Raw genomic sequence first — 27570 nt, 5'->3', positions numbered from 1 at the left:
AAGTTGAAGAATTATATCAAACACACTGCATGGACATCATGAGGCTGTTGAAACACATATCAAGTTGCAGCCGTTTGTTTTTAAAATACCTCAAAAAATTTGACTACTTACACCGATTCTAAGGCAGCAAGTGTAGCTTGCAATCTTTTGAATACCTTGAAAAGTGCTAAAATTACAAATTTCTTGCAAAGTGATACAGTCTGTGCACTGTATTACCCTACCATTGAGTATACAGCTTCTAAAGGAAAATATGAACCTGTCACATACTGTTAAGTTAGCTAACGTAGCTATCAATGCATTAAATAACACACATGTAGATGCAAATTTTGAGTTAAGAAGATTTTTGATACCGAGAAGGATTGTCAAATGTACGACATTGAAGTAAGTATGTCACAAACAACACAACTCATCACAGTATACACAATTGTATTAGAGATTTTCAATCTTTAATCCTTTTGTTGGAGCACTTATTAAGCACTTGACAGATTTTCTAAGCATGAAAATATTTTGCAAAATTCCAATTTTTAACAACCATGCAAACCAACATTAGCGTGACAGATATGGACAATGCTGCAAAGTATTTGTATAAAACCTACAAAGAAGTTTCAGTGTTCACAAAATCCATGGATGGATGAAGTCAAGTTATGGAGACAATTTGCTCTTCATGAAAAATTTGATTTATCACATGCTTTCAAAGCATGTACTCAAAATGTATATGAGTTTATTATTTCCTCACAAATTTTCAAGGTAATGATAACTTTGCCAGTTACAAATGGAACCTTTGAAAGGTCATAAAGCATCTTGAGAAGTCTGAAAACATACCTCAGAAGTGCAAAGACAGGACGACAGGTTGGGCGAATCTGAACATGCAGAGATATCGTAAACAGCAGATGAGGTATTAAGTTTAATTCTTTTTAATGAGCAGTTAAGCTTAATTCTTTTAAAATATGGTATTATTTGTTGTTATAGAATTTTGACTTCTCAGACTTTCGTAATGCGAGTTGTGCAAAAGTGAAAACTTTAAACGTATTTAAAATTTACATTATTTCATATTATTAATTTGTTAATTTTCAAAAAGTTTTAAGAAGCAAAGTTTTTGTTCAAATATGAAAATAAAAACTAGCATAAAAGACACCCCCAAAAAAGTTAGTTAAAATTACATTATATCAAGGGATGGATGCAAGTGGGATTTCATTTTTGTGGTGAGGAGGCTCATCTTGAGGGGAGGGTAATTTTAAATTCTTTTCTTTCAAAGTTTACTTATGTAACAAAAAAAATGGTAGCTAAGGGTGAAAATCGATTTACATATCTGAATTCAGCATGAAAGTTCTGTACAACTAAATTTTGCTACTTGGGCCAAAAAAGAAGTTTAAATTTGTACTTCAGTGTAATTAAGTAGACTAGGTATAATTCATTTGATGAATCTTTGATAAAAACAAAAAAAAAATTGAAAACTATCATTTAATTTTATTTGTAATTTTTGAATTAGAACTTTGTTGAACCACATAGAATACTTTACTGATATATCCAAAACATTCCTTAAAACTTATATCATAACTTATAATTGTTTCCTTATAATTGAATAAGCAATTACTGCATTCAGTGTAATATCTAACCTGTTATGAAAAACTTGCTGCAGTAAAATAAAGGCTGTCTCTAATGTTAAGAAACAGCCTCATCTGATATTGAAAAGTAACAAAATTTGTAATTTTATGTTTTAGAATAAATAAATTCTTAACAACCGTAAACTAATATATAAAAACATTGAATAATTCTGCACCTTTTCCATATTTCCATCACATTCAAGGCAATGCTCGACCTCATGTAGCACAACTGATGCTGGAAACTATTGGCAAAGGGGGTTGGGAGCCCCTACCTCATCATCCTTAGAGCCTTGACCTTCCCTTTGAATTTTTATCTGTTTGGTCCAATGAAAGAAGCTTTGTATGCCATCATGTTCAACGACAACAAAGAGGTAAAGAAAAAAGTACAAAATTGGCTTCAAGATCAAGGTAAAGAATTCTTTGCAGAGAGGATAAGACTCGTAAAAATATGAAACAAGTGCACAGAAGTTGGTGGGGATTACATGGAAAACTAGACAAAAAAAATCGTACTTATTTAATAAACCATTTTTGTTGTACAGTTATTTGTCTGTTTAATTATTGAAAGACCATAAACCATGCAGTTACAATATCACTACAAGTTTCATAAAAATATCTTAATGTTTGGGATTAGTATAAGTTTCAAAATAAAATTAAATAAAAGACTAAGAAATATTGTTTTTAACAAGGATTACATAATACTGATCCTTTTCATATATTAATCTAGTGCATTCCAAATTATGGAAGAAGGGTTGGAACAAATGGATGGAGACAGCAAAGATGAATGGGATCTACCACCAGGCAGAACACAAGATGATGGATGAGATGATGATTCCAAATTAATGAAGCTAAATGTTTCACTAAGATTTATTTTTCCAGAAACAAAATAAGGAAATGCAAAGTATAAAATTTTTAGTAAACTTTTCTTTTTTGAAAAGAAAAACCATGAATCACAACAGGTGTAATATTCAAATACTGGGGATAAATAATGACCGATATCCATATTAAATTCCTGTTCTCTGAAAAGTTCATGTTTTTGGGGGGAAAATGTTTGTTTTACATGAACATTTTTACATGGATAAAAGATTTCATAAAAAATTCAGTATTATCAGTTTTCTTTTTTATTTATATTAAAATTCATTAATTTGAAAATTTTATTAGTATGTAGAAGCATTTAACATTAGATTTCCAACAGAAACAAAACCATTATTCCCCATTCCCACAATTAATTTTATACATGAATTACAGAACAAGTCATTTACCTCAAGATAAGAGAAAACAAAATTTTATTTTTTATTTATACTATTTTACATTTACCTTGTGCTGCATGTAAAACTTTGTATGACAAATAATGCATAGCATTTTTAATGTATTACAAAGCACCAGCGTACAATTTATGCTACAGAATAGAATGGAAATCCATTATACTGAGCAAAATATACAACCAAATATTTTATTCTCTATAAATAATTTAACAGGTAGATAATGAATAAATAATATATTGCACTCAAATTTTATTATGAAAGACAGCAATATATTAGTATTTTTACATATCATCCATTCAGAATGGGTTGTCTTATATTTTAATCATAAACTATACCAGATTGGAAGTACCAATTTAAGTACTCAATCATAACCAGCTACAAAATAATAAATATTTAATTGCTCAGGGCTATGCATAAAAATGCTAAGACGTAAATTTAATTTTTGAAAAGAAATAGATTTAGTTTTCTTTCTACTGTTGCAATAATCAATGGATCTAAGATGTGCACCTCCCCCTTCCAGTATTTAAATATATTAAAACCTGGACGTTTAATATTGAATATGCGCTGTAGATCGTTAAGATATGCTCATAAATATTTTAACTTACCTACTTAAAAATCACGATTTTATTTTGTTTATTGTTGACTAAACAGGTGGATGGCTCTGTACTGACCACTAATTGTTTATTTAGGATTTTATAAAATAAATGTATACTCCAAATACATTCTATATATTTGTAGCTGGTTAAGGTACACTTTTATATGATTATTTTTTACAAGCAACATATGCAATAAATAAATCAATATTATCTTCATAGCATTCCTGAACTGCAAATACATAGACAACATTTCTTCACAGATTTTTTTGTTTGTCACCAGAACATTCTTAATTAAAACACATTATTTTAGTAAAAATCACAGTTTTATTGTTTACAATAATTATAAAATTACAATAAAAAACAATCTTTTTTATATGTTTAATTCACCACAGGAACTCTCAGGCTTAGTATGTAAATGATACTACGGAAATTTGTTACATGTAAAAACTATCCAGCTTGACATTAACTTGCAACATTATTATTCAAAATATTTTACCAACAATTAATTCATAAAAGTTTAATTAATTACAAAATGTACAGAATATTTAGATGTTAAAAAAGAACACATTAAAAATGTTTTAATAATGTTAATTGAACTCGTACACAAAAAAAAAACTAATAAAAATAAAATCAATTTATTTATGACTGGAAAATAAAAATAAAAAAATCTCACTACTTTAAATTGATAATAAAAAGTCAATAGAGAGAACACATAAATTCAATGTATTAAATAAATATTACTAAAAAACTAATAAATAAAATATAAATTGTTTATAAACAGAAGACAATTAACTACATCTAAGTTTAATATTAGATAGATATTTGTTCAAAATAGATATTTGTTCAAGTTTTTAAGTTTGTTCACTAATTTATTTATTCAGTTTCCAGTCCACAATGAAAATTTAGTTGTTGAAAAATCTGCAATAAATTGTATACAAAATACACATTTTAAAAAAGAATTCTAATTAAATTATATAATTGCTTTAAAACTGTTTGCAATATTGTACAATAATTCATATTTATAGATTAAATTGGTTTCATTATTTTCTACTAATATAAAACCATTTGTAACAAAATTTACAGTATTTTTTTTTTTTTTTTTTAATAAAGCTGACAGATAAAGGCCACTCTTTATCTCATTTACCCTATTAATCCTAAGTATTCTACAACCACCGTTTGCTTCTTGCTGATTTGAGCTCCAAAACGAGCGATTTATTTCTTTATTTGTTACCGTAAAAAGATTTAATCATTTCATACAAATAAATAATTTATAAATTCATAAATACATATACCTTTAAAAGTAAATAGTCTAGATATTAGATGAAAAAACCTATAGGTATACATCTATTTAAAGAAACTACAATGCAGTAAGCATCATCCAAATATGTAATGTTATTTAATTAAATAATTATAATTCTATAATTAAAATAAATATTATCAATTCAATTTTTACCCATTTTGCCTCTTGCAGAACAAAAGATACTACTGTTGCATAACAAAATATCAATAAAAAATCATTTTAATAATTAATTTTACTAATTTAAAGGAAAATGTAATAACTTTAATGAGTTTGAAATGAATTAAAATGGGCAGTTAGTGATCAATCATTTGATTGATTGACAAGAAGAAAGATTTTTTTAATGGATAAGAAATAATCATTAGGTAGATAATGAATAGATAATATGACAGCAATTATCAGTATTTTAACATATTAATATCAACCATTTAGAATGAGTTGTCTTTTATATTTCATCTATATGAAACTGAACAGATTGGAAGTATCAATGTAAGTACTCACTACTCATGATCAGCTATGGGAAATAATGAATATTTAATTGTCCAGGGCTATAAATAGAAATGTTAATATGTAAATGCAATTTTCAAAAAGAAAGATTTATAGTTTTCTTTCTACTGGTGCAATAATCAATGAAACTAAGGTATACACCTCCCATTTCCACAATTTAAATATATTAAAACCTATTTTTTATACTGGTAACATGTTTAATATTGAATATGTGCTGTAGATTGTAAGATATGCTCATAAATATTTTAACTTACCTACTTAACTTACTAAAAATCATTATGTTCGAATGATCTTTGAATAATCAGATTTTCATTTATTTCAAAGCATGACAGATTTCTTCTTCTAATTATTATTAAATTAAAGTCAATTGAGAATATGTCCACTTACCAAGGGAGCATGAGCATATAACCTTTGTGACCTTCATCTACCTAACCTTTCTCATAGAATCAATAAAGTTGAATAAGAGATCTTTTAAAAATATTTATAAAAGAACATTATACAACAGAATATATAAAAGTATTAAATACCTAATGAATTGAGCACATTATTACATTTTTCATGTATTGCTGACCAGCGCAACAGAAATATTATTAATTATGAATTTACTTAAAAAAACTAAATGAATCATTTCATTAATGATTAATAAGTTTTGAAAGAAAGTTGTGATAAAGTTTCAGTATAATTCAGTCATAAACGCCTTCATAAAAATGTAAGTTACTCGGTTGCATCTTCTCTTGAAACAGAAAATTGTTCACTTTCTTCTAGTTCAACTGCACCACATTCAAAAACTACCACATCTTGCTGAGGCTTGTCTCTATTGTCAGTCTTCAAGTTCTCTATTTTCCTAACCACATCCTATTCAAAATAAAATAAATAAACATAATCAGCATTAAATTTTATGAATTATTAAATTCCACATGAAAAACTCAAAATAAAAAACATTAGACACAAGACAATTTTATTTAAATTCTGTATCCTGATATTCTTGTACATTAAGTAAAATGTTATTTTGTATTGACTGTTTATTATTAACAAACAGAAAATATGAATTTTCCTATAAAATGCATATTGCTATAAAAACAAGTATTTTTTATACTTGTTTTAAATATCATACTAGACCTCTATGTTATTATATAAAACATACATACATACAATAGTATACCTGTAATAAATTAAACCAATCTTTAAGCATAATAATTTTATTGACAGAATTACTTTTTCATTAATAATTAAAAAACCCACCTACCAAAAATTCTTTTATATATATGTATTCAAGCACTTTCAGAATAAAATTCCATCAGCAGGAACTAAAAATTTTTTTTAATATTATAATCTTATTTAAACTAAAACTTATTTGTCATGCGAATTTGTTTATGCAAAGTAATACAAAATAACAGTGGTCGTCATAGATTAAAATTGTGTCGACTTAACATCCTGTCATTGTCAATGTCTCCATCGTTAGGTCGACACAATTTTAAACTGTGATGACCACTTTATTTTGTATTACTTTACATAAAAAAATTAACACAACAAAGTTTTAGTTTTAATAAAATTATAACATAAAAAATTTTTTAGTTCCTCATGGATGGAATTTTATTCTGAAAGCACTTGAACACGTATATAAAAGAACTGCTGGTAAGTGGGCATTTTAGTTATTAATTATATAATCAAACCACACGCCATGCTTGATAAAATTATTTTTCATTATTCAACTAACCATTTTTACAATTAATGCAAATAAATACTCTGTGTAGATGTATGATATCATAAAGATGTGTGTTCAAAAGTAACAAGAATTTTGTTTTTTGTAAATTATTTTATTTGTCTATATTAATGTTATCCTCTTCAAAATAGTCCCCATTAGATATTATACACTTACGCCAGCGCTTTTTCCAATCCCCAAAACACTTCTGAAACTCGATCTTTAGAATAGTGTTTAGCTCTTTCAGCTATTCACTTTTAATCTCATCTATGATTGTAAAACAACAGCCCCTTTAAGAGTCTCTTTATTTTTGGGAATAGAAAAAAGTCACACAGGGCCATGTCTGGCAAATATGACAGCTGGGGTATCATTACAGCGTTATTTTTGGCTAAAAATTGATGAACAACCAATGAAGTGTGTGCAGGTGCATTATTGCGGTGCAAAAGCCATGAATTGTATTGCCACAAATCAGGGCATTTGTTTACGCCAGCGCGTAAAGTTGTTTTTATTCCAATTAATTCAAGGTTATGGTAGAGTCTTGTAGTTTTGGTAATTTATTTTGCATTTTTGTAAGGCTTATCTACATGTATTTTTAAATAGTTTGTTTGGGTTTGTTTTCTATATCAATTTCTCTCAGTCTCCGGTTTGACTTGCTGATTGCATCATCATATTGGTGTCAACGTATTTCATATCTTGCATTATTTATTGCTGTTTGGTCTTAATATATATATGTCTTAAGTGTTTTTTATTCTCAACCAATTTCAATATTGTCATAGTTACTAGAAGTCTATTTCTCTTTGTCTGCCCTGATGTCATTTCTTCAACTTGCGTATTCAGAATTTATTTTATCACTCTTACGTAACTCTTTTAATGGTCTGCTTGCTTATAATATTAATTTTCGATATGTTCTTTCTTACCCAAACTTCCCGTCTATGCTAATTTCTTTGTCTTACCAATACCAGCACACTAGCTCTTGTTGTCAACACACACACTCTCTTCGGACTATTGCCTTCTTTGTTTCCCCCACCTCTCACCACGCCAGCTTTGGTCATTCTAGTCCTGACTTTCACGTTGTGCGAATCCTGGTCCTCCAGTGGAGGACCAGACTTCGATGTTCTCTCTCTCTCATATAATGTTAATACTTCTGTCGTCTTCATACTCTTATAAACGTTGCGGTATTTCTCTGTCGAAATATTCTCTAGTTCTACTCGTCAGTTTTTCGTGATTTCACAGTTTTCTATGTTCATCCAGCCTCGTTTCTTTGTTAAGTTATTCTTCAAATTCACTATATTACGTCTCTGTGGAAAGTGCTTCAATTACTACAAACTGCCAATCCTATCACGCTGAATCTTCTCTAGCTGCTGATTATATTTTCATCGATGCAGAATCTCCAAACTCGTTGCTACATATCTGAGATGCTATGTATTATTCTACCTCTAAACCACATCTCACCCCTGCATTCCTGATACACCACTGCAGACTACGCCCAGGATTACTGCATGTATTCATTTACCTTCATTCACGAGTTCGTCTCTTGCTTATATTTGTGTGCTACAGGCAAGTTCAACTTTCATTATTTATTACGTTAAACAGTTATTTTATCATTAAAATTTATGGAACATTCAGTTAATCGTACATTATCTCTTCTCTTAAATTAATCTAAAGAAAATTACTCCTGATGTGAAGTTATGTTTTAGGACTTCTTTGTAATTTTATATTTTCAAGAAACCTTACTACTAAAATGAACTCTATTTACATGTTTACTTATTTCAATTTGATTATTGTAATTAATTCCTTTTGTACTAGAATATTATTGTGGCCTTTTTTTTCTATACTAAACTAGAATTACATGTTTTAATTATTTAATGATAAGTTTGTTGTTCATAAATCAGGAAACGCCAGTGCCAATAATTAAGATTTACTGTAATTTATTTTTCTAAGCTAATGACATTTGTTCATTGCTAATTTTTCAATATTACAGCATATGTCAGTAATGCAATAGTTTTCCAGTTATGCTATGTTTATTGATGTTATGTTTTTCTAAGTATATAATTGTAAATATGGTGTTTTATGTTCTCTTGTTTTCAGGCTTTGTTAAATTGTATATTTTCAAAATGTGTATTTAAAAAATGTATATTCATGTATTTTCTCATTTAATATCATTACTGATATGCTGATTTCAGTTGATATTTCTTATATAGAATTAACTTATGTTTATTTCATAATTTCTTTTAATTTTTCAAAGTTATGATTTAACATAAGTTCAGTTGTTTTCTTTCTAGTTAAAGTCCCATTTCTTTTGGCAAATACGAGCTGTGTGTTCTTTTATTTTTGTTAACTTTACCCAACAGTGTTTTTTTCAGATTGCTTCACGCACACGTCATTGAACTTGTAGGTAATACTCTTTATTAATCATATGACTGAACTTGTAGGTAATACTCTTTATTAATCATATGACTGAACTTGTAGGTAATACTCTTTATTAATCATATGACCTTGTGGCAAGACCTCATGATGCACTATGCCGTTAAAATCTAAGAACACAGTGAGAATCATAACCTTCACATTTAACCGTACTTGTCGAGCTTTTTTCAGTCTCGGAGATCCAGAATGCCTCCACTGGAATGACTGAGCCTTAGTTTCGACATCACATCCATAAACCCATGTTTCATCACCTGTTATGACATGTTTTAGTAGTTCTGCATTGATGTTGACTTCATTCAGTGACTCCTGAGCAACTTCAATTCGCTGCTGTTTTTGTTTGAAATTCAACAATTTTGGAACAAATTTTGCTGTCACACGTTTCATAACCAAAACATCTGAAAAAAGTTCATGGCATGAGCCAATTGATATCCCAACACCATCAACAACTTCTCTGACTGTGATTCGGCGTCACAATCATTTCTTTCACTTTTTCCATGTTTTCATCGAATGTTGATGTGCCGGGGCACTCGTCATCTTCAATGTCTTTATTACCTTCTTGGAAACATTTATACCACTCGTATACCCTTGCTTTTCTCATAACAGACTCACCAAAATCAATATTTAACATCTTTAAAGCATTGGTACACTTTATTCCAAAATTTAATACAAATTCTCTGATCCATTATTTACACAAATAAAAAATCGCTGATTGTACCAAAACACATGCTATCCTTTTGACAACTGACAACAGACTAAACATCCAATATGGCTAAAAATGTACAGATACTTTTCAGACATGTTTACCCATACAACAATGAAAAAAATCCTGAGAATCTGACTAATACAACCCACGAAATTTCAAAATTCTCATTACTTTTTGATCACTCCTTGTGTGTGTATATATATAAATTAGATACCACAATAAAAATAGTAATATAATATGATATAGCATTACAGGTTCCAGTTACTGAATTCTGGTAAGGCTTGGCATTTTATACATATAAAAATCTCATCTTCCTAGCTAAGTGTAACCAGGCTTATTGTTATAAATAAATAAATCCAATAAAAAATTTCCATACAGATCAACCTAAAAAACTAATTCAGTTGAAATAAATTAAATAAAGGTTCTTTTTACTTTTTTCTTTATTTTGGAACTTTCTTCTAACCATATTCTTCTACGAAGTAAAGTTACTTCTGGAAGTCAACATTCTTTGGTCATCATTTTATTTTTCTGGTCATATTAAAGTGAATGTCAATGAGTGAATTGTCAATAAAATAACATTGCAATAAAACATGTAATACTGAATAAAGTTAGAAATTAATAAATACATTCATTCATATAATACTCTAGAGATCTCCAGATCTCTTGTAGTTCTAAAGATCTATACAGTATAGATCTGTACAGTTTTATAGGCAGGGATTGTTGACAGGTGTGTCCCTTGTTTATACCACAACTAAGTGTGTTATAAGTCATCTGAATTGCAGGTGAGGATATGTTCTAATTAGAACCAAATACTTGGTGGTGATCAGGAGTCAATATCTAGGGAGATTATCATTAACTGTAGATATAATGATCCAGTCAGCCCTCAAGTTGTTACCCTCCTCTTGCAAAGGAAAAGAGCTAAACTTCAACAGCATAAAATACACAGTTGAAATTTATAAGCATAAAACTATTTTTAGTGGACTGCAGTTTTCTATTCTAAAAAAATACTGTTTATTAAAAAAACACATGAAGAAAATTAATTATTTTTTTACTGTATTTCATTAAAATAAGGTGTATTTTACAAATAAGATCCATTTAGAATTTGCCACCTATAAATATGACATAGTTATTATTAGTCAGCTTAGTTATTTCAATCAATAGTCAGCTGTTAGCAACAACAATTTAGACATTTTTTCATTAGTTGTGTATGTTCAACCATTTACAATTCATGATCCCACTAACTGTGAAATACAAGGAGGAATCAGATTTTTGATTGCAGAAAACAATTCTGTTGCTGAAATCCACAAATTTGTGATTTTTCTTCAGAATATAATTCAAATAACTTTTCAACTAAACTAATGCACCAAATTCTGTTCTACCCATCTTTTTTCCTAAATTCTTACAAATATTCTAAATTGGAATTTTATAATTTAGTCAAGTTTTCCTTCATGTACAACAATGATGGGAGCTTTTTACCAACTATCAATACACCAAACTTAACTGCTAGCTTGATTTTTCATTTTCTGTAGCTTTAATAATAAGGAATTTTTTATTGTTTCACTTACTATTACATTTATAGGTATATGGAATGGAATTCATATTTGGCCAAAATTAAAGAAGTACACAAATTGACATAATTACATAATCTTTTGGAAAAGCTACAAACTCCCCACTAAAATCACTTTAATGCTGGCTAGGTATATCTTTCGGCAACAATGCTATAAAACATTTCTTTAGATCATACATTTACAGCAGCCTAAAAAATTGAAAAATGTGCACTTTATAAACCAAAATATATTCTCCACAAATGATAGCATAAATAATATTCTTAGTTAAACTCTTTTGATGGGGCGCAAATTGTTAAATCATTCAGCTTCATCCACCGCAGTTAATTCAAGCTTGGAATGAAATGATGAGGCAATTTTTTTTTAGAGGCATTTTATGAAACTTTTCTTCCATTTTCAAAATTACAACACGTTACCCTAATACTGTAAACAAACTAAAAAACCTAGAAAATAACATCTCCACATTCATTTATGAATGAAAAGTGAGTAAGATAGTACTACTATCTTACCTTCTTGTATGCAATGATTTTAATTTTAAGGCAAATACAAAATTATTTTGAGTAAATGGCTGATACGTAAATATAATATGCAACTAAAAAAATACTATATATCTTTATAAGTCAGCAAACAGACATTTTGTTCAGAAATGTACTGGGTATAATAGAAAATTATTTTTTTCTTAAATCAGAAAGATTTTAACTATAATATACTACTATAAGCATTCTATGTAATAAAACAAACACTTTTATGTAGAAGTGTTCGCATGGTAAAATATTGTTTGGAATATTGTAATATCAAAACTATAAAAATCTGGTAATTAAAATAATGAACTTAAAAATATTTTTTTTTTATTAAAACATAACCATAAATTGTTGTTATTAACAGCTACAAAAAAAAAAATATTATTAAGATTATTAGTTTAAAATTCATACTTAAAAATTTTACATAAGCAAACTATGTACGTAATACGAAAAAAAAAATTTTATTTACCTAAAAAAATTTTTTTGGCTGGTCTACTTTTAATTTAAATAAAAATAGAGAAGACAGGAGAAAATATTTAATTTGAAATGAAAATTCATCTGACAAATGAATAATCATCATGAATCAATTAAATATTAACTTAACATATTTATCTTTAACTAATCATTGGTTAACAATTACAACTACTTAATTTGTTTTTTATAATAAGGGTAATATAGATTTTTTTTAAGTAAGAAAATTAACAATTCTAACCAGGGACCTAAAACATTTTGAATGAAAGGCAGAGATATTACATCACTGCCGTAGAAGCTGACAGATCGTAACATGTGATTAAAATTTAGCTAATATGAATAATCAATTCTTTGCTAAAATTTAAATTTTAAAAGTTATATAAATTCAAATCAAACAATAATATCGTTACAAAAAAAAAAGTAATAGAATTCTTATAAAAAAATCTAAAATATGATTACCCAGTAAACATAAATAGAAAAAAAACAGACAACGTAGAGTATGCTTAATGAGATTGTAAGAAAAATATCACCACAGCTCCTCCAGCTGCACTGCAGCTGGTGCACATTTCAAATTTTCTATATGCAACAGGGTAATTTAAAAATATATGCCATATGATTCAGTTATCAAAGTTAACAAAAAAGTAAAACTGCATACAAACCATTCCTTTAATAACTTTTCCAAAAACAACATGTCTTCCATCCAACCATGGAGTCTGTTTAGTGGTAATGAAAAACTGTGACCCATTAGTATCTTTACCTGCATTAGCCATAGACAACCAACCAGCACCATAATGTTTTAATTTAAAATTTTCATCTGCAAATCGGGTTCCATAAATACTCTCTCCTGGAAAATAATAACACTTTCAAAATTGTTCTTTAGAACCAAATTTTCATCTTTAATAACTTTCAACTTTACTTGCATAATAAAAATAAAATATTAATGAAAGAAACTTCTTTTTATAACAAATATCCTCATTATTTTAACTTAATTTGTCACTTACTGCACCATGAAAAAATAATTAAAACTTTCCAAAAAATCATAATATTGACTGTTACAGAGTATGTACAACTACAACAAAAGTAATATCAATTTATGGAAGAGAGTGAGTAAATTTATATTTGAAATGTGACTGTGAGGATATAGCTGAAAATTATAGGTCTTTTCAGTCCTTTTTAGTTCTAACTTGATGATTATAAATTAAAAAGTATAATTTTAATATATGTATTAAAAATGCAATACATACCTCCTAACTATGAATTGTTTTGTAAAACAAAACTCAGTATCTGAAATATGGTTTCTTATTAAAACACTCCAAACAACATATTCTGCACAAGACATGAAACTGTGCTGGTAAAAATAATTTGTGCATTTCATATTTACACAATATAAAAATATGCTAAATTATAATCAATGAAATTATGCTTCTGACTATAAGAAACGTACAACTTGCAAATAATTTAATGTTATATTTTTATTTCTCACGTTCATATTTGCAGTGTCCCATTTAAAGCACAACCCACCAATCAGCCTTCTATAATATTTGAACTGACTGCCCAACTACCCTACATTTTACTGAAAAAGATTCATCCAACAAGTGAACAAGATGCTGATGCAATAAACTGCTACTGATAGCCATAACAAAGCAATCATAACACTCAGTGCATTGTAAGAGAGAAGACAATGTTTTCACAAGACGAACATGTTTTTGTTCTTGAGTCATACTTTAGCATTCAACCAGTGGTTGCAGTGAAAGAATCTTTTTGTGATAAACCAGCACCTAACAGGACATCAGTTTTGAGGTTAGTAGCTAAATTTAGAGATATAGGTTCTGTTAATTACAAGGACACAAAAGATCAATGACAGTGTTGAATGCAGACACAGTCGCTGAAAACAAAGACCGATTAACTGCCTCACCAAAAAATCAATTAGACGCTTGTCAGCTGAAGTTAATTTACCAAAATCAACCATTCATTGGGCAACAAAAAAATTTAACTTACGACCAAATAAAATTTAAACAGTTCATTAACTTCTTGATCCAAAGTAAAATAGCTAGAATATTATCCATGGTTTCATCAATTTGTTTATGAGGGTATTCATGTTAGTAATTCAATTTTTTTCACAGACAAGGTGCGATTTCATCTGGACAGCTATGTATACAGCCATAACAGTAGAATTTAGAATACTGAAAATCCTCACGAATATCATGAAGAATAATTGCACCCAAAAATGGGCATATGGTGTGTGATATACAAAAAAAATTATTGGTCCTCTTTTCTTAGAGTTACCGTTAGAAAAGATTATTAGATTATAAATTACTGCAGACCAATATCAGAATATTTTATTGCAATTCAATGCACTCTTGAAAGAGGAAGATTGATACTGCTAGTTCCAACATGATGGTGCACATGCAACTTCTGATTTCATTAACAAATTCTCAGGTGATCACGTTACTGGTCATGGCATATGACCACCTAGATCTCCAGATTTAACTGCACCAGATTTTTTCTTTGGGGTTACGTCAAAGAAAAAGCCTACAGCAACAACCCATGAACACTTCAACAAATGAAGATCAATATTGAACAAGCTATTTAAATATCAACCCAAAAACTGAAAACAGTTGCAAGAAACATAGTGAAAAGGGTGGAAGCATGTACACATGAAGATTGTGGCCACTTCCAGAATTTAAAGTATTGGAAAGTTTGGAAATAAAATATTTAATTTAATAATTTACTACTGCCTTTTTTATTTAAATACACCTACTGACATAGATGGGTTGCATTTTATATGGGACACCTATACATGAAAGAGTTCTCGATTTTTTATTTTTTTTATATATAAGTAGAGAGAATAATACTAAATAAACATCAAACATTATGCATCTCTCAGTTAATGTTTGTTTACTTAACCATATGCACACTCATAAGCATGGATTTCATGTACAGTAAAAATAAAAAGCTTTTTATTTTTTTAAAATGACTTCATAAAGCAGATTTTAAAAGGAAATATGATTTCCAACTTAAAACATGACAAATGACAATGATGTAGCAGCAAGCAAGTTTGTAAACATTGATGAAAATCTGTGAGAAAAAATTGGAGTAGTAATTTTATTCGTGGCAAATTCACAAAAAAAAAGATGAAAATAATATAAGGAATTTGCAGATGAAATTAAGAAAATAATTGACTAAGAGCTACATTGTGTACTTTCTGTACTGAAACAATCTTAACATTTCTCAGCTACAAAGAAGTTTTTAACCACAATAAAAAACAAACCTGCTTTTGAAATGGCACATTTTATTTTTTACTTAGAAAAACAATACAGAGCAAAAAGACTCACAAATTAAAAATGTCTTTCATTTAAAGTAACTTATAAAACAGTTCCTTTAAATTTAATTTCATTTTTTAATAAATTTATTTTAATTTTGAATGATCACACTATTTTTATTCAGGGGATGAGGTGAACAATTTGCAGCATGTGAAAATGCCATGCCTGACCGGGATTCAAACCTGGGACCTCCAGATGAAAGACGAAGAAGCTACCACTCATGCCACAGACACTGGCTTGCATTTTCAATTTGCGTTAATTGAAGTTTACTAGTAGAGTAATAAAATGTTTTTATATGCTTTTATTTACAACAATCTTTCTAAAATAAGATGGCTAGAGGTGGCACTTTCATTAGAGCTATAATTAAAAATTTGTTTATACTGTACTATATCTTTTTTTTTTTAATACTCAATATCTTAAGAACTACTTTTTTGAAGTCAGTGCCAGATTTTAAAAGAATGTGCAAGAGATACAGATTACAAAACTTATGTGAAATTATAAAGCTTCAGGTTAATTCTAAAATTTGTCGCAGGCTTCAAAAAATAGATTTCAAACACTATTAAGGAAAAATAGAAAATTCTTTTGATTTTCATGGCATTTCTCTTCTCTTTTTCTTTTAGGAGTTAGTTCAAAAGCAAAAATAGGAGCAGGTTTAAAAAAAAGGAAAGCTCATAAGAGAAAAAAAAACATTCTCTTAAAACAAAACAAAAGGATAGATATTCGCAGTGAAGTTCTGATATCATACATTATCAGAGGCTGACTAAAATGCAGGAATAGTAAAATGTAAGTTCCAAAAAAATGCAGTCTGAAAGAGAAATTCAACAAGTGCCTTTCACATCAGATTCAAGAACAAAGATCACACTGTTTTTTTTTTATTGATTCATAAACACATTTGTATGAAACACATGGACATCCACACAGACTGACCGTTGTAAGAGAGTATCAATGTGAAAAGTAGTGGGAAGAGACATATTTGTTCACAAAGAGTGCTTGAAGTTTCAAGTAATCTTACGTCATATATTCAATGCAGAAGTACATTAATAATCAACAAATAAATGCTACGGCCAAAATCAAAGTTTTTCACCCAATGCTTTTTTCAATGGTCCAGTGCCACTCATCATTAATGGTGCAGGGCCACCATGGGATCATGCGGTATAATTTAAAAAGAAGTTCTGAAACATTACTCTCTTTCTGAAGTCAGTTAAGAATTACATCTAAAAAAAACAATGTAACATTTACCTACCTCCAGTACCATCCCCTTTTGTAAAATCACCTCCTTGTATCATGAAATCTTTTATGACACGATGAAATTTACTGCCTTTATAACCTTTCCCTTCAGGTTTCTTTGACAATTCAATAAAGTTTTTAGCTGTTTTGGGCACAGTTTTACCAAAAATACCAATTTCTATTCTTCCAAGCTTTTCATCACCAATTTGCATATCAAACCATACCTAAAATAAATAATCTCTTAAAATATCTCACAAACCAGTAAGCATAATGGCAGAATTTTAATGAAACCAAAATATAGATTTTAATAAGTATTATAAGAATGTTTACACAGATTTCAAAAGATAATATCATAACATTTTTCAGGAAATTACAAGACTAACAGAAATGAAATCTCAGTTCTTTAAGATCTGAAAATAATAAATACAATAGGACACTATTTTTCTATCTCTTCTCATCCTTACCTCTCTTATTCTCTCATGTATTTTATAGTAAATACTCACACCCAACAAGTGCTGAAAAAAAAATTTAATCTATGCTTACAATATTAGTAATTAAGACAAACACATCCTCTGAAATGAATGGAAGGGGAAATAACAGCAGAGGGAAAAATTTACAGTTTATTATATTTAAGGAAAGGAACCTTATTAACTAAATTCTTATATTTCGTGATTTCAAGAATACTGTCCACGTTCAGTTATTTTAATGAGACTTTTATGACCTTGTAGATATCCTTGATTATTTACTGCGAATGCAGAAAAACAAATAAAAAATGTAGACTCAATCATAAGATTATTTCATTTAAATTATGGAACAAGATAACTGATATTAAAAATTAAAAAACATGACTACCAAAAACAAAAACACTGCTGACAAACATTCCTCTTTTTGTTTTGGTTTGGTTCCATCGTGATTTTGCATTGTACTAGCAAATATCAGAAAATTGATTGCAAAGGTATAACAACATTATCGAATAATCTTGATCTATTACATCAAGAATGTACCTATTGATGTAAGCAAAAGTTAGCCTTCAACCAATAACAAATACCCCATTTGAAATTTGAAAATCAGATAACTGCTTGCAGAAATATTATAAGACCACATCACAGCACCTCTCAAAACAGCGCCCCAAGAGCACCCCATTTGTTACCATTTGATGTTGATGATCAGACCGATCATGATCGGTCTGATCATCAACATCTGCTTGAGGCTAGCTGGTCTAGCCTCGTGCGAGGCTAGACCAGCCTCGCACGAGGTGCTCACACCACCTCACTGCTCTAGCATCAAACGCAGTTCCCACGGAAGCCCATTATTATATTAAACAGAATTTTTTTAACATTTATTTAATATTATTTTATTAAAGTAAATTTAATAACTATCGGCAATTAAGAAATGCTATAAACAGGAAGTGCAAACTGGCGAAAGAAGAGTGGATTAAAGAAAAGTGTTCAGAAGTGGAAAGAGAAATGAATATTGGTAAAATAGACGGAGCATACAGGAAAGTTGAGGAAAATTTTGGGGTACATAAATTAAAATCTAATAATGTGTTAAACAAAGATGGTACACCTATATATAATACGAAAGGTAAAGTCGATAGATGGGTGGAATATATTGAAGAGTTATACGGAGGAAATGAATTAGAAAATGGTTTTATAGAGGAAGAAGAGGAAGTTGAGGAGGATGAAATGGGAGAAACAATACTGAGATCTGAATTTAAGAGAGCATTAAAAGATTTAAATGGCAGAAAGGCTCCTGGAATAGACGGAATACCTGTAGAATTACTGCGCAGTGCAGGGGAGGAGGCGATTGATAGATTATACAAACTGGTGTGTAATATTTATGAAAAAGGGGAATTTCCGTCAGACTTCAAAAAAAGTGTTATAGTAATGATACCAAAGAAATCAGGGGCAGATAAATGTGAAGAATACAGAACAATTAGTTTAACTAGTCATGCATCAAAAATCTTAACTAGAATTCTATACAGAAGAATTGAGAGGAGAGTGGAGGAAGTGTTAGGAGAAGACCAATTTGGTTTCAGGAAAAGTATAGGGACAAGGGAAGCAATTTTAGGCCTCAGATTAATAGTAGAAGGAAGATTAAAGAAAAACAAACCAACATACTTGGCGTTTATAGACCTAGAAAAGGCATTCGATAACGTAGACTGGAATAAAATGTTCAGCATTTTAAAAAAATTAGGGTTCAAATACAGAGATAGAAGAACAATTGCTAACATGTACAGGAATCAAACAGCAACAGTAGCAATTGAAGAACATAAGAAAGAAGCCATAATAAGAAAGGGAGTCCGACAAGGATGTTCTCTATCTCCGTTACTTTTTAATCTTTACATGGAACTAGCAGTTAATGAGGTTAAAGAACAATTTAGATTCGGAGTAACAGTACAAGGTGAAAAGATAAAGATGCTACGATTTGCTGATGATATAGTAATTCTAGCCGAGAATAAAAAGGATTTAGAAGAAACAATGAACGGCATAGATGAAGTCCTACGCAAGAACTATCGCATGAAAATAAACAAAAACAAAACAAAAGTAATGAAATGTAGTAGAAATAACAAAGATGGACCGCTGAATGTGAAAATAGGAGGAGAAAAGATTATGGAGGTAGAAGAATTTTGTTATTTGGGAAGTAGAATTACTAAAGATGGACGAAGCAGGAGCGATATAAAATGCCGAATAGCACAAGCTAAACGAGCCTTCAGTAAGAAATATAAGTTGTTTACATCAAAAATTAATTTAAATGTCAGGAAAAGATTTTTGAAAGTGTATGTTTGGAGTGTCGCTTTATATGGAAGTGAAACTTGGACAATCTGAGTATCTAAGAAAAGGTTAGAAGCTTTTGAAATGTGGTGCTATAGGAGAATGTTAAAAATCAGATGGGTGGATAAAGTGACAAATGAGGAGGTATTGCGGCAAATAGATGAAGAAAGAAGCATTTGGAAAAATATAGTTAAAAGAAGAGACAGACTTATAGGCCACATACTAAGGCATCCTGGAATAGTCGCTTTAATTTTGGAAGGACAGGTAGAAGGGAAAAATTGTGTAGGCAGGCCACGTTTGGAATATGGAAAACAAATTGTTAGGGATGTAGGATGTAGAGGGTATACTGAAATGAAACGACTAGCACTAGATAGGGAATCTTGGAGAGCTGCATCAAACCAGTCGAATGACTGAAGACAAAAAAAAAAAAAAAAAAAAAAAAAAAAAAAAATTTAATTCTATTATTTTTATAATATTATTTGTTCTATTGATTAAAATTATTCAATTCAAAACCAGCTCACATAGTGATAGAGGCTCACAGTTCATTAAAGTTTGTGCTTTAAACCAGTTAATCTCACTCACACACTCTCTCTCTCTCTCTCTCTCTCTCTCTCTCATTACATTTATATAGCCTATGACAATTCTGGTAACATAAGGATTCCAATGAGGGGGTCATATATCTAAACTAGATTCAACCAAACAAACATACATTCTAAATACATTACCCTACTTTTTGGGTAGTTGTGTAATTATTCTACAAATGAAATTTATTTTGCAAAAATCAGCTGTTATTTTGTAATTTAACAAGGTATGGAAATAAAAGGACTAAATATCGTTATGCAGTATTTAATTAAATGAAATAAAAAGGATTATTAGTTAATATTTAGCAATAAAGAACATGTTTACATGATCAAACTACTACCTGTCAAAAAATCATAATTTTTTCTTAAATGTTTATAAACAATAAATAACAATAACAATAATAATTATAAAATAAATTAATAAATTTTACTACAGTAATTCATTCATTCAATATCGTAACAGATCTTAAAACACAACTATTTCTGATAAATATAAATAGATACTGAAAATAGTATCACTTATCAATTTAGTTACACAAGATTTTTTTTGGCCTTGTAGTTACAATTAAACATACATACATATCTATATAACCTGTGACACTCCCTACAACGTAAGGATTTGAATGCAGGGTCATACATCTAAATCGGTTCGGCCGTTGAGCTTTTACAGTGGAACAAACATATATAAGTGCGCCCTCTTATAACTCTCACGCACACACACACACAGTAAAAACATTACACTCCTTTTTGGGCAGTTGTGCAAAAAAATAAATGACGCTTTATTTATTTTTTTTTTTTGTAATTATCAAACTAAGATTAGTTAAACCACACTCTGAAACTGCTTTATCATTACATAACAGTTACATCTATTCAAGAATATATCCACCTCTGTCATTTCATTTGTTCACTTACCACATTATTTCTCTCTCTTGTTATCTTCGAAGAACAAACAAAAATAATTAACTCAATAACCTACTGGCTGTTTTTTTTATTTTGTTGTTATATATTAATCAAATAAAGTTTTATTTATCAAAGATGAGTTTTAAAATTCTTTTCATATAAAAAAAATAAATTTATGTTTTTTAATTAACGATGTATGCTTAATTGCCCTTTCACAGCAAATAATAAACACAAAATATGTACATTAAATAAAATGAACACATTCATATTGTGTTCATATGAAAAATATTAGGCACATTACATAAGATACAAATATATAGACTGAAGACTTAAGAATTCAAGCTTTCATAAGATTGTGACAGAATTATATGGAAAAATTTCAGATGACATAATTATGAAAACCGTCAAGTGTTTTATTTTGAATTAACAACCACCAAAGTGATGGCGGTACTCTGTGAAACAATGTGCACAGTGATGCTAGCCAATCTCAGAAGGGGACTGTTTCAGCATATCCAGATATAAAGGGAAAAGTTTATTAATTTTAGCTTTGTCTTCAACAATCGCAAAAAAAATTACAAAAAAAATGTTATTCTCTTTGTTTTAGGAAACAACATATGATAAAAACTGATGACATTAGTCTACACTGATTTTATTTTTTCTATTTTACAAACAATGTAAACTTGATGATAAGTCTTTGAGCTCATCCTTCTTGTGTTTGAAGTCTCAGTCTACTGTTTACTTTTCTCACTGAATAGGTATATCCCTTAATTATTAATGACAATAATTTGAATAATACACCCCTTTTCTAAGACAGTGAAACTGTACAGTAGTAATGGTAGGGGATAGTGACACTTACCCTAAAATAATACTAATAAATACAGTTTTTGGTACATGAAGGTTTATTGTCTTAATGTAACCTTTTGTACTGAATTCAAAAATGCAATCAGAATTTTTCTATCACCAGTTTTTTAAGTGATAACATTTTCAAAATAACATTCACTGTGTACATATGCTGTTTACTGTTGTTTCATTCTGTTTTGTGATTTACAGCTACTGTATCAAAAGTGTGTTTATTTTCTTGAATAAATATGCCAAGGAAATGTGTAAATAAACCGAATAACTTTTATTACATATTTGGGGAGGATTTGACCTTTAAAGAATGGTGAAATTTGACTCTACTAATTAAAAAATATTATGAACTATATTTTGGCTATAAAGTTGAGGATCAAGATAAGAACTGGACCCCTCACATCTACTGTTTGACCAGTGTGAGATATCCAACAGACTAGGCTAGGGTAATCGTCACATGAGTTTTACCAAAATGATGGTGTGGCATAAACAAGACTATTTGTTAGACAGTTGTTTCTGTATTACAAAGATAAAAGGAAGTAGTAAATCCCACACTCAGTGCAGTATCCCAACTTACAGTCTACTTTAAGACCAGTGCCTCATGGTGGATGACTTACCCTACACCACATCCTCCATCACATTTACTTTAAAAGATGAATAAAAAAATGAGGCAGCCACTTAAGTTCAACTTGAAGAGCAAGATAATCCTAATTTTGAAGCATAATCCTCTTCTCATGAATCTTATCTAACTTAAGAAGAATTAAATGACCTTGTTCAAAATTTGAACCTGTCAAAAAAACAAGCTAAGTTTTTGAGATCTTAGCTGAAAAGCTGAAATCTTCTCTGAAATATATTAATCATTTTAACAATAATATATAAAATGATATCCACAAAATATAAACCTACAGTTAACATCCACAACCTAGATAAAACTTATTTAACACTAAGATAGAAAAACACAATATATTGGAAACTGCAAATTCTTTTATTTGGGTAACAAAATAAAAAGGATGGATGAAAAGAGACAAAAAAAGTAGCCCGCACAACAGAGAGCTTTGATGAAATCCACTGTATCAAATAATGTTCTAATGGAAAATGTTTTTTTTTTTTTTTTTTTTTTTTTTTTAATATTAGGCATAATGCTAAATGGTAGAAAAACATTCATAATAAAACAGAAATGAAAAAATTTTTGAAGACCTTGGAAATATGGTGTGATTAAGAGACATTGAAAATCAGATGGGTAGATAAATTTTGATAAGAAAGGTTTTAAGATAAGACAGTGAAATTTGTGCCAGAATCCTGTAAAGGCAAATTACAGAGGTAAGCCACACATTAAAACACAGTTAGTTGATTTGGTTACAGGTCAATGTGAAGAAGGGAAAGATTGTAAAAGATTAGATTATTTTATTTATTAAAAACAATCCTAAAAATTTAAGATGTGGTAAATAAACTGAAGTCAAATGACGAACAGAGAGCAGAAAGAAATAAAAAAAATAATATCACACCTATCAACTAAATGACTCAATATTTTGTGCATAAGAGGTGATATTACCAACCAAAGTTAAACATGTGAAAATACAATGTAAACAACACAATTGATATAATAATACAATTCTTAAATTTTATTGAAAAAAATAAAATTAGTTACTCATAAAAATTACCAAACAAACACTTAAAATTATATTTTTATTGTATCAAATAGTGACTGTGTAAACACAAAACAAGTTCACAGTAATAAATTACAATTTTAAATCAATACTACTACAGCTGAGATGGGTGTATTTACACTTATGAGCTCAACACAATAAAATACAAGCATTATAAATGGTTATACAGTCACTAATGATTAAGTAGTTAAGTAGAGGATAGTGAATATTAGCATGAATGTTTATTTTTTCTTACTCTTTCAAGAATCAATGAGTTTACAGCACAATCAGAAATGCCAGTAGCGTTTTGAAGATAAATGAAGGTGTTTTTATGAATATCTCTAAAAATACAGGTTATAACCAAAAACCACTTTATACAAATGGACACATATCTTATAGACATCAATCAAATTTGACACATACCACTTTGTCATGAACTCAACACAATCAATGTAATAATTTTCAAACATCAATACTGATTAAATATATTTCAACAGATAATAATATATTTCAACAACTTCAGTATCACAAAAAAAAGACTAGATCATAGCATTGAGAAGTTATTTAAAAACAGAGTCAGTTTTATTCCTGTATTAAAGTGAAATCATTTTTAACAGCATACTGAGTGGTATAAGTTAATGACAAACTTACTAGTAGATCTAATAAACCTGTACTCATCAAAGGTAATCTTTCTAAATAACTCTCATGCCACACTTACTAGCATAAATAAAGTGTAAAATCAGATATCTTGTTGCATAATAGCACACCAAGTCATTCAATATGTAGATTTTATTCAACCCATAAAGCAACACTTTCACTCTGTTCACCAAATGAGCTGGCTATATGATAAAAATCAGTGTTTTTACAAACTAATACACCACTTGTATCTCAGATGCTTATTATAACACAGCTATAAAAACACTGAGACAGAAAAACTATTAAAAACAACAAATTAAAGCAATCTTTTTTGAAGGAAACAATACATTATATACACAATCTCTACTTAGTCGAGGAAATCATGATCTATGAACATAATCAACAACTTCTTTTGGTGTACTGGAGGCACCTTTCTTGTGAAATATTTGGAAACACTCACTTTTCATTTTTCACATGCTATAAAGCTACTATTCATGTGCAACTGTGACTAGGCTTTTTTCGGTAGTTAATAAAAAACAATGCTAATAACTTTAAAATTAATAACAATAATTTGGTTAATAAATTTACCAAGCAAAATAAATAATTCAGGGAAGTAATCAGTCCAATATAGTGAATATCAGTAATCAGTACCACAATTAGGCAAATTTATAAATCAAGCTTAAACTTTTCCAAAACAATAAATTAACACAATTGACTTTTAAATGCTGGAAAATACATTTCAAGACCTCAATTTATAACATGAATTTTATCAGTTATTTTATAACAACAAATTATTTTAAAAACGTTGACCATGCAACATTATACATAAAACTATTCAGTTTAGTAATAACTGGGAATATCTGATTTTCAACTTTTTAAAGAAATCCCATTCCCACTCAACTGACAAAACTACTTCCATGTAAATACGCTGTTAATTTCATACAAAAAGTTGTGAATGTATATATGCTGTTCAAAAATATCAAACTCAAAACTAATGTGTTCTATGTAATATACTAAGTGCAGTACCAATATGAATAACATATATAATTATTTACTAACATCGGTACTCTTATGTGTTTAACTCTGGTTTTAACAATAACCTTTTCTATTCACAAGAATTTCCTTAATATATATTATACTAAAATAAACGAGATTCCGTTACTTGCAATGAAAAGAAAATGTTAAAAAATAAAAATCTGTGAAAATAAAGGCCATCATAACAGGTACAGCAACGGTGCCCAAAAACATTGCTTTTTGTTAGCTCAAGAACAATGATCTGTTATTACTTTTCACCGCGTAAAAACAATAACTAAAGAATATACGAAAATGAATTACAGTATAATTCCCCTTACAATTAAAACTACACGAATAAATAAATGAAAAACTGAAACCGGACATTAACATCCAACATACATAAATATTACCTTTGCTGTAACTTTTGGACCCTTTTTGGGAACTTCTGAAGCGAAAGAATCACCTAAAAATATTACAAAAAATGAGCAAATTAAAAATTTCAGTGACTTCATTGTTTTGATACTTATTTGTTCGGACAGCTCAAAAATGTTTACTAATAATAAGTAGATAATTACATTCAACTTCAAGAACTTCAAATCGTGTCGTTTTGTGAATGGCTAATTTAGAGGTTAGAGAAGGGGAACGAACCCATTGCGTTAACTTCAGGTTTCAAAGGAAAATAAATTTTTAAATATGAAAAATACAACAGGATTTTAAAAGAACTTATGAAATAAGATAAATTAAAAATAGAAATAAGAAATAAAAATATCAAATAATAAATAATTAAAGTTTTCTTCTTTTTTTATTTATTAAGTTTATATTTAATAGTTATTGTTTGTATTATATATTTAACAGTAGTATATTGTTATTTTATTTATTTATTTTAAAAAAATGAAGTTAGCTCAAGTACAGTTTTATTATTTATGAAAATTAACTACGACCACTACAATTTCCTACAATTTTCACCGACTTGCTCAAATCGCAGTCCTTTCACTGAGCAACTAAGCGAAATAAGTACTGAACTTAAGATTTGCCGCGATTGTGTCCTCCGGCAATACCTATTCGAATTTCAATTGCCCTTAATTTCTTTCCTAACGACCTGCGCTAGGAAAAATCCTTGTGTGAAATTGCTTTTCAGCACCACCTTAAATTATTTACTTTATTTTTCTTCTGTATGCAACTTTTGCAAACTACTTAATGAAAATCAGTTTATTAACACAAACATTTAACTTTGAATTGATTTTCTTAATTTTTATTGAACTTATCTCTTTAATTTTTCTTATAACGTCCTTACATACAGCTTACCCATTGATGCCATAATGGTAATAACTAATAACTCTAATTTTCAAGCTCTATTTTCATTATAAGGATAAGTGAACACAACTTATCCTGATAGTTTCTACCAGTGGCAGCTTGCATATAGACCTGTGGAACTGCAGCACCCCTTATTTCCACTTGACATTATCAGTAACATTTAATATAATGAATCCTTTCTTAATTCTTTCTTTATACTTGTACAATATATAATAATTAAGCTTAATGTCAGTAGCCGTCACCCAGTTTATGAAAAAGATACAAAAATCTTTGTGTGGAACTGTGCACTTTACAGTTCCAGCAGTGTGGTGTTTGGCTATTGTCCAAATGCACACATAGGAAGCTGCATGCAAGGGAGAAAGAGCACTGTCACTACCGCAGTGCCGACCCTAGCATGCTGGTGGAAGGTAGTTCTTTTTTATCCCACATGCATATGGAATGTTACTTGTTCATTCCCATTTCTAGTTTAGTCGGTGGAAGGAATATGAAAGTGGTTTAGTTGTTTTTTTAGTAGTGATCAGAAGTTGGCAGAAAGTAACTGCCCTTTGATTGCTAAATCTGTCCAAAAACACACTGGAAGGGCGAAAGAGAAGGTAATTAATAAAAACTAATTATGTACTTTTTCTGTGTACATAGAAATTTAAATTGAGCATT

At 29.2% G+C, this 27570-nt stretch overlaps 1 protein-coding gene across 1 annotated transcript; it reads right to left on the bottom strand.

Annotated features, from left to right (window-relative positions):
- Nucleotides 1-3763: 3763 nt before the first annotated feature.
- On the bottom strand, nt 3764-26232 carry LOC142321910 (peptidyl-prolyl cis-trans isomerase B). Its single transcript, XM_075360420.1, has 4 exons — nt 26013-26232; nt 17219-17426; nt 13312-13496; nt 3764-6121 (listed from the first exon to the last, which is right to left on the bottom strand). The coding sequence occupies exons 1-4, from the start codon at nt 26112-26114 to the stop codon at nt 5981-5983; spliced, it is 636 nt and encodes a 211-aa protein (XP_075216535.1). The 5' UTR covers nt 26115-26232; the 3' UTR covers nt 3764-5980.
- Between the last annotated feature and the right edge of the window lie 1338 nt (nt 26233-27570).

The sequence above is a fragment of the Lycorma delicatula genome, chromosome 3, assembly GCF_047948215.1.
Source record: "Lycorma delicatula isolate Av1 chromosome 3, ASM4794821v1, whole genome shotgun sequence".
Taxonomy (NCBI): domain Eukaryota; kingdom Metazoa; phylum Arthropoda; class Insecta; order Hemiptera; family Fulgoridae; genus Lycorma; species Lycorma delicatula.
Note: the sequence above shows the minus strand (reverse complement) of the source record. Positions and strands in the feature narration are given on the sequence as shown.

What these genes read in the sequence shown, in the direction of transcription:
- LOC142321910 (XM_075360420.1), bottom strand. Translation starts at nt 26,114, where the DNA reads ATGAAGTCACTGAAATTTTTAATTTGCTCATTTTTTGTAATATTTTTA. An exon ending in GTCCAAAAGTTACAGCAAAG is followed by an intron (nt 17,427 to 26,012) that starts GTAATATTTATG and finishes TATTTATTTTAG; the next exon opens with GTATGGTTTGATATGCAAAT. An exon ending in GAAAAGTTATTAAAGGAATG is followed by an intron (nt 6,122 to 13,311) that starts GTTTGTATGCAG and finishes TATTTTGAATAG; the next exon opens with GATGTGGTTAGGAAAATAGA.